The sequence below is a fragment of the Phytophthora infestans genome, genomic scaffold (assembly GCF_000142945.1).
Source record: "Phytophthora infestans T30-4 supercont1.71 genomic scaffold, whole genome shotgun sequence".
Taxonomy (NCBI): Eukaryota; Oomycota; class Peronosporomycetes; order Peronosporales; family Peronosporaceae; genus Phytophthora; species Phytophthora infestans.
The window spans coordinates 196,520-205,893 of NW_003303688.1; the positions used below are offsets into that span (position 1 = coordinate 196,520).

Consider the following 9,374-nt stretch of genomic DNA (forward strand, 5'->3'; position numbering starts at 1 on the left):
GCGTTGGTGGAACTTCATCTTCTGCATCAAATGAATCCTGATTCTTTATATACCCGTCCGTAATAGAGATAGCAGATTCTATCGCTTCTAACTCGCACAGCGTCCATTAGATCATCAGGGTCCACATTCAAATCTTCACTATCACTGTTGCCGTGGGTATGGTCACTTTCAGATGCTGTACGGTCCGTTGAGGTCTCCTTACGCAGGCCAATTGCCACAGTCTCCTTCCATGATTTTAGCTGTTGGTAGAAATCAGCACTAGATAGATTCGAAAGATGTTCCAATAAAGGCTCCAACATTGCTTTTGCGTACACGTACTTTTCGGACGAAGATAGAACGATTTGGTTTGCACGTTCATGGCGACGAAGATGCACGTATGCAACTTGTTTCGGGTCCTTAGCCGATGTGGTAGCCATGCATTGGTCGCCGCCTTGCACTTCATTATCAGGAGCGTAAGACAACTTTATTTTCGGCGACTTTAACTTCGTCATTCGCACAATTTGCATCAACGAAGACGATGCTGGCACCAGCTCATCTTTCACTTGCGTTGCAGTATTCAAACCCTAGCGCCCGTGAACAGAAATTAATGGAAGCATTTCAAAGCGATGCCCGTCTCGTGCCAAGTGCATTAGGTGACGACAGGGCAAGCGGTGACTGCGGTAAAAAAGACAGGTGCATGTCCAATCAACATCATGACACTTGTAGATTTTGCTCTGGCAATGCACCTTCCAACACAAGACGCTTATTGGATCTCTTTCACAATCTGCTTTTTCATGAGAATAAACCATTCCCACTCGTATTTCACCTTCGCAAATATTGCTGGAGACAACCTAGCAGCAACTGCTCTCAAAAATCTTGGTATAGTCCTGGGAACACGAGTCGTTAAGGACTGTTGCGTGATAGAAAACACAATCTGCTGAGTCACAGTCATTTGATGCTGCAACAGACCAGCAATCGTGTTGTCGATGCGAGTTTTGTGCCCCAATAACATTTTCACTTGATTCCAATTGGACTCAATTCTGTTGGTGGTGGTATTTCCAGCAGTGCCAAACCCACCACGAACAAAATTTGCCCACATGTCACGGCACGAATTCCAATTTTTGTCGAAGTACGCAAATATTGACGGCCTTTTGGTTCTCCTGCAGTACTGCCGCAAATCCTCATAGCAGTCGTCGTAACCAGTTTTGGAAGAGCTAGTGGATTCCCATTTCAGAAGGTTAACATAGCGGTTAGCGGATGTAATATAGAACCTTACGTACCAGTAGAGCAGGTTTGTCATCATGTTCAGCCGCTCTTTACGCTGAGAAACATTCAGGTGATACACAGAGCGTTTCATCACCTTCTTCCCGTAAGCAATCGCGTGAAATTGACACAATAATATCTGCGCACTTGGAAAGCACTCCTTCAATACACGCCACTCCACGAAATCCGTATCAATCACCACGGATTGTACTTGCTGCCAGCAGGGATTCTTCTCTTTGAAATACTCCAGTATTGTAGAAATCGTCACTGCTTGCTGGTTAAGACACATAAAGTTGACAACGGGGAAGCCTCTGCCTGTAGCGGTAGTGACGACAAGACTCCCTGTGCAGAAAAACAAATTAAAGTTAATCAAGGATTGCTTTATGGTGAATATGGTTGCTATAAAGTGGTATGGTTGCCTGAAAAACAAAGTAGTAGTAATTGCGAGCGTACCCAAGTGGTAGCCGGCATTATTTGTTCCATGCGTGAAGTCCATCACCAGCGACTCTTCCCATTGCTTGAACATCATTTTCTGCACCTTTGTTTGCATCACAACGCCGCACGTCACGTTCATCTGATCTTGAATCACCAGTACGTCACTACCGTCAAGTTGGCGAAGCGCATGAAGCATATCCTTCATCCGCCCTTCAGCGGATTCCTGTCCCATGATGCTACGGATGAGATTTCGCGTCTGCTGAGGCGTTACCATGCAGCCTACGCCAACAATCGATCAGACATCGTTAATGGGTAAATAAATAAAATCGAAACTATACAATACGCACCGATTCGTTCGTTGAGAAAGTTGGCTATGTGTTTTGAGGACACACGAGCGTCGGCTAGAGTTTTCACATCTTCGCGATCTTGTTCATCAAGCGGCAACGTTTTGGTAGTTACATACGACAGCGCTCCAGTACGCGTTGTCAAATGAGAATGGGTATGTACCTGTTTGAAGACCAGCAATAAATTAGTATAGCGAAAACACACAATTGAAGTCGCTTTGCCGTACCTCATTTCTGATAATGATACGATACACACCGGCTTCTGTTACCGTTGGTGTAAACCGCGCCTTGCAACCGATGTATCGTGATTTGCGATTGCAGTGACCTTTTGAGCGCGATTCTTGTGCTACGCCATGGGTACACCGATACACCCTGTGCGTCCACTCAAACTCCGTTGGCATCTGCTCGACATGCGAGCTACAGCGTAGTACAGAAAACATTACAAAGCTACAAAGAAAAATATAGAAAAACCGCAAATACTATCAATTAGTGCATACCTATTATACGCCACAGTCGTTTCAGAGCTGCGCACACGAAAGTTGAGATGATTTTTCCTCTTGTATTCACTGAAAACGTTGTTAAATTCTCCCCAGCTCGAAATCTCCACAGACGGAAAAGGAACCACGACGTTCACAGCTTTATCACAACTGACCACCATCCCCTCAAGCTCCTCGACATGCTTGCTTGTGCGTTTCCGAGGCGTGTATTCCACGTGCTCAGTTATCTTTGCTCCACCAGTGTCATCGACGATATCACCGCACAGGGAATCACACGACTCTCCCCCCTTGTGTTTCTTCTGCAAGGGCAACACCTCGTGCGGCGAAAAGCGCCGTTTCCTGACACTCTCAATGTTTTTTTCGGAAACTAACAAGCCAAGTTCATGTTAGCCACAGACATACGACAACCTTAACATAAAGCGACTTTAGCATAATGTACCAGCTGGATGCTTTCGCAGTTTGGCAAGTCTGCATTTTTCTTGTTGCTTCTCTCTCTCTGTGTTTGTCATGGCAGTCATCGAGCGTCTAGAGTTAATATAATACAGCAGGGAGTATTTCGTAAGAGATATTAACTGGATCAGGATCGTCAAGATTCCCCTCTTCGTCTTCGTCGTCGCTTCTTTCCAGAACGAAGTCTTCATCGCTGTCGTTGTCCTTCTCGATGCCAAGTGTGGCAAAAATGTTGTTCAGCTCGCCCTTACTCTTGCGCCGCAAGTTTCGTTCTAGTACGTGTAGCAATTGTCTTAGTCATACGATATAAAACCCAGTCAACGTCGCCATACTCAAGTGAGAGACCAGCTTACCAAGCATGTGGCCTCCTTTTGTTGGATCTTCCCCCCCCCCCCGCTCGATCGATGCACAGGTTCTGTAACCCGTAGATCCTACCCCGCTGGACGTGAATTTTCGGAAATGAACGGCTTTGATTTGCCGAACTTAACTATATCGTACGTAATCGAATACGAACTTATAGATCGTATTTAAAAAGGTATGTACAGTAGTACAAAGTAAATAAAACAAGTTTTGAAATTTGTAGATTTATTTTACCGTCGTAATTTTTGAAATTGGCTATAGCGACCTTTAGTCCGCAAAATAAAAAGAAACGCACGCTTGAAGTGATGTACTGTTTCACGGTTGGCAAAAATAGCACAAGTGCAACAATTGAGCTGCTCCTTGCATCGCGATGCCTCCGCCTCGGCTAGTCGAGCTCTCGGTCTCGGGCCCCCTCCTTTTCCCTCGCTATGTGGACGCCGACAATCTCCACATGGAGGACGAAGCCTCCGACCGGATGGTCCACAACCAGTCCGTACTGCGGGTAGCGGACCTCCTTGGAGCTCCCGTGTCGTCTCTAACACCCAGGAAACAATGTGATACCGGTAGTCCACGCACACCGGCGTTTACCCCCCCTTTGGTACCTGAAAGTCCCTCGCTCTTCGATCACCTCAGTCCATTCATCAAGAGGAAGCGAGCGGCGTCTTCACGCGTGAGCTCAATGAGTCCGTTAAATGTCGTCTTAAGAACACCTTCGCCTGTTGGTGAGCTGCCTACCGACTCGGTCATGTCGTTTGTGTCCTCAATGTCACCACCGTCTGGAATTACGGGCATCCGATCACCTAGACGAGTGATTCTGGGTCAGTCCGATGCGCAAAAGATCACAAAGTGGCTACAATCACTTCCGCACGAAGCTGCAAACTTCACGTCGTACGCACTCTACTGCGATATGCTCTTCCGAGAGAGCCGCGTGCTGACACAGGGCAAACCTGTTCCAAACCGACTCCAGACAGCCATCGCTTTCCACTGTCTGTGCAAGGCCGCCAATGTATTTGCGAGGCACGAAGGTATTTTAATTCGCATTTGCAAGTACGTTATCCTCGTTCATCTTTACTTTGTAAACAATTGAGGTAAGCGAACATGTTGTGACTGCGCAGCGACTTGGGAGCAGCGATTTACATGAATCACGACCCGTCATTGATTCGCAGCGGAGAAATAGATGCACTCGAGTTCTTCGCGCGACTCACCACGTTCTATGAGCAGCACACTGTTCTCCATCAGCGAAAGCAAGGTCTCCAGCAAGGTTGAACATCTGAACTGCCAGCCTAGGACTAGAATACTGATATAAGTTATATTTTTGTAGAGATGTTAAGACAGCAAGCCGTGCACCAGCAGCGTCTGGGCGAAGAGCGGGCCCGAAACGAACAGCTAAAGCAATTGCATAATCAGCTTCAAGTGAATAAGTTGGACACTATCAGCACGAAGAAAACGCACGCGAAGGACTTGAATGGTAAGTTGCAAAATGTGCTTTTAAACTTTCAATACGTAAACGACCAGGAGAAGGAGAGAATCGTGCTCGGCGCAGTGGAGGCTCTGCAAGCGCAAGTATCGGCCGTAGCAGCTGTAGCAATAGTGGACCAGATGGACCCAGTTGAGAAAGATAAACTTATGACCAACTTACTCCAAGACAAGATGGAGGGAATCACACAGTATGTAATTCTCTGTCATCTGCTGGCTCTTGTACTCCTCTAACGACACTCTTAACTTGCAGGCAAATTGAAGAGCAGGTTCTTCTCAAGTCTAACGCACAGCAAAACATGATCGTCGAGCGATCTGCAGCACGGATGACACGCTTTCAAGCGCTCATGCTGGACGTCGTCAAGAACCCCAATAGTGGTGATGCACGTAAAGAAAGTTCTAGCGCTGAAGTTGATGACTGTTTGTGTGAACACGACCGTAAAGTGCTCGAAGCTGTCGGGGATGTAGTCGACGAGTTGGAGCGCGAGAAGAAAAAGTCGACGACTTTGAAGCAGAGACTTGAAGAGGCTGAGAAACTTGCAAACGACCTGCGATTGAAGAATAATTCGTTAGTGAACGAGGCCGAGGAACGCGTAAGGAATTGTGAGCAGCAGCTCCAGAAAATGCGAGACCAGATAGCAAAGGCACAGAGCTTGACCGATGACAAATGTTTTCAGACGGATGAAGATTTTGAGGAGCTCCGAAGGCACAACGAGAGTGGAGCCAAACGCAGGCGACATCTGGTTGCAGCCGACAGCAACGATGAACTCATTCTGAAAAACCGGGCCAAGAACAAGTTCGGCTACGGCATCGCAAATATCATTGACCAAGCGAAGATTGCACCGTCCAAAGTGCGCAAGATCCTGCTGAAGCGAAAGCCTCTTACTCTTAATGAACTTCACAGCATCATTGTCGGGTACTACCAGGCGAAGATGTTCCAGGACGTGCAGGACGATTCGTCTGGTAAGCCGCGGACCAACCTGGCGCAGTTCATCATGGAAATGTACGTCCTGCACTACGGACTCAAAGACCTTGCGATCAGCCAACTCGTTTTCTTAGACGCTGCCATCCGCAAGAACGCTCGTGTACGTACTGTACTGCTTCATTACATCATGAAGCTGACTGCACGTACTACAGGAAAGCGCCCGAGTGCGAATTTTTGGGCTTCTAACGGGATCACTAGACCCCGAGTCTCATGCCTGCTCGGTCCAGGGTGTCGATTTCTTCCTACTGGTAGTCGTCATCATCTTCAATGGTATGTATCTTATGTTGGATCGAGCTGCATTCCAGATCTGATGGAGCTGTATTTGTCAGCTGGCTTATACAAGAAAGGTCGGAAACAAGCCGTCACCATCGCACAGAACCTCAAGACCTTCTTCGGAGACGGCATCTTTGTCAGTCCGAAGTCAGTGACTGTCAAACACGAGCTGGTATGCCAGGCAATCGACTTGGCATTCTCATTCACGCGGAATGAGATAGGAGGGCCCCTCAGTCAGCTTAAAGACGAGACTTACCAGAGATGCATCGCAAATGGTGGGGGGTTGGACATTGATTTGGTGCTAGAGAAAATCACGAATTACTGGTTCGTGCTGTACGAGCATCAGATTCAGGACATCCACAACTTGTTCACAATTGTCGATACGAATGGAGACGGAACGCTGGATTTTCAGGAATTCTGTGAGCTGGTGGCAGCTCTGGAGCCGGCAATGGACCGACGAGATGCCCTGGCACTTTACAACCGAGCTGCTGGAGAGGATAACGTCATCGATAAGGATGAGTTTGTACAGGTCATGCTCGCTCACCAACGTGGTGTCATTCTTGAAGAGTTTTATGGCGGAGTGTCCAGCAAGAAGATCCTCATGGGCATTGAACAGCGCAAGAGCACGCTGTTACCACTGGGTTCTTCACCATCGACAAGCCAAGAGAAGGAAGAAGAATCGTTTGACTTGCTAACTGCTGCTATGGCATCAGTCTCGATGACGTCAGAGTTGCTGGAAAATGATGATGAGGAGGACAAAAGTCCGGACGATAAGTCAGAGACTCAGCGCGTTCAGGAGAGTGTATCCTTTCAGGCGCTGACGAGGCTTTCTACGTGGGCTACCGAGGCTAAAAGAAAGCTGCGGCGAAGAATACCAAGAACGCTCGAATCGACCAAAGAAGTGGAGAAGGGCAATGACCAGAGAGTCCACTCCTGACAACTTCCGGGGAGATAGTATCTCAGATACGGCTCGGTTACTACGGCAAGCGTTACAACAGGTCAACCTCAGTGGACATTCTACAACAGAATAGACGTCTCATATCCTAGAAGATTATTCACAAATATTGCCAATTGCTCAAGCACAGACATGATAATTGGTAGTAGATTGGTTTTAGCCCCCGCAAATGGAGGGCTTGAAGTATTCAATTTTCGGTGACGAAATTGAACCTCCTCTCCACTGTCGTATACCTCCTATTCCTTCAAGGGTCGGGTAGTCCGCGGCTGTTCAGGGAGTACAGTCCTGTTTAGTGGCTGCAGGAACGGTAGATATGAACACTTGTAAGTTGTAATAGAAGTTGGTTTATTGGCTTGGCTTCCTCTTGAGTAGAAGGAGGGAAATATCAGACTGAGAACTAACTGGAAGAGAGGTCTAACACCTTCTCGACCATACATACTGTGACGGGGTCACACAGCACCTTGCGCTAGAGGAAGTTATCTTCCGAGAGTATACAAACTCTCAGTGAACGGCAGCTCACAGATCCCCTCTTTATTTAAAAGAGAGCGAAGTGACCTAAATAAGGTAGATTGTAAACTGAGTATATTTATAGGTAGGTTAAGTTTGGATTTAATACAAACTATAAGTCACCTATAGAAATGAAATGTCGTTGACCAATGGTTGGCTTTGAACGACCTTGGTACTTTGTACCAAATATCCCGGAGTATGACGTGTCATACTCCTGAAGTGTGAAGTGTCACACTTCATGTAACCAGGGTACACTTACCCCGTTACATCCTCCCCCAGTTAGGTTCGGTTTACCGACCAATCAGAATGAAGAGGTGTTCGTCACAAACTCTCATTCTCAAAGTCGAAAACCATCGACTTGGCCGCGCGAGCGCGGCGGAGGCTCACTTCACAGTTAGAGCCTCGAGCAGCAGTCTGTGCGCTCTTCTTCTAGGTCTCCACTTCGACCGTTTACCATGCCTCGTGGCACAGCAAAGAGCGGTGCCAAGACACGCTCCAAGGCTGCTGCCGGTAAGGCGCAAGCCAAGAGCACTAAGCCTCACGGCAAAGGCTCGACACTAAAGGAGGCTACTCAGGTGGCCTCCGAGGCGATCGGTTCCTCGGGTGACGCGGCTGTGTGCAAGCGAACAAGCAAGCGCCGCAGCCCGTCGCCCTCGGCCTCAGACAATCGTCCGAACCCTCGGTTCGTGGAACATGAGTTCGACTCTGGCAGTGAGGACGAAGCCGAGTCCGAGAGCACGCACGATGCTCCTGCGGGCTCTATGTGAGGGCACAGCCCAGTGCCCACTGAGCACAAGGACGACAGCGTGCAGTCGCTCGCAAGTGATCAAGGTGATCACAGTCCCAGGACGTCTGTGCGCTCTGAGAGTCCGGCCGTCAAGGCTAAGGGCACTCCCAAAGCTGGTGGCGATGAGGAAGAGAATCCTCGCAAACGTCTCTCGCTTGCCGAGGGTCTTGCGCGTGCTAAGGCCTCTAAAGCTGAAGGCGCCAAACCCTCAAAGAAGCGTACAGCCTCTAAGTCTCCACTCCGCGAGGAGAAGGAGACTCGGCACTCCCATCGGAGTATCTTCGACTCCTCGGATGAAAAGGGGGAGAAGGAGGAAGAAAAGGAGGAGGAGGGTGCTATCTCTGAGACCCGGGAGGTCACGAATGACCTCAACCAGCAGCAGGAGGATTTCCAAGCTGCCCAGCGTGTGCGTGGGGGTTCGGTGGTGGCACCCGTCAGCCAGGGAGCTGCCATCAACTCAAGAGGGTATTGGCCTCCCGAGGAGAGCTCTGGGGCGGACCTCTTCTTAGAGCTTCTCGTCGCTCCTCGTGGCCTTGTGGGCGGCCACAGTTCTAGGGGCATCTACGAACGTGCCCTTGTTCAGAAAGAACAGTTGTTCGTTGACAACTTGGAGGCTGCTCGATGTGTGCTTCTCGCGCCACACAGCATCCCCCTTAACGACTTCACGACTTGTCGTAAGAAGCCCGAGACCCGGGTGGTCTCTATCCTCTTTGGGGATACCCCGGGGTTATGCCCGAGAACTGCCCCACTTGGAGTTCTTGTGAGGACATGTTCTGGGCATGGGTGGAGTCTCTTAAGTACTCACCCACGGGGTTACGGGAACTCCCTGAAGATCAGCTGCTGTCCCGCATCCTGGACCAGCGTGATCTTCGTGTGAGGTTTGCCCACTTGGTCAGCCAGTGCATGCTGCCAAGGGACATCATGAAGCGCGCGGCTTCCAGCGCTCATCCCCCGTTCGGGCAAGAAGCCCCGGACTACTTATGAAGCTTCCGCCGCTTCTGTTCCCAGATTGCGACAGCCTTCGGGCAGTCAATCAGGAGCCGTTTAATCGGGTCCCACGAGT

General features: G+C 49.1%; 1 protein-coding gene across 1 annotated transcript; it reads left to right on the top strand.

Annotated features, from left to right (window-relative positions):
* Nucleotides 1-3,655: 3,655 nt before the first annotated feature.
* Nucleotides 3,656-7,127, top strand: PITG_18644 (uncharacterized protein; the record flags this gene model as incomplete). Its single annotated transcript, XM_002997507.1, has 6 exons — nt 3,656-4,375; nt 4,444-4,589; nt 4,650-4,995; nt 5,058-5,889; nt 5,942-6,059; nt 6,119-7,127. The coding sequence occupies 6 exons, from the start codon at nt 3,699-3,701 to the stop codon at nt 6,997-6,999; spliced, it is 3,000 nt and encodes a 999-aa protein (XP_002997553.1).
* Nucleotides 7,128-9,374: the final 2,247 nt, after the last annotated feature.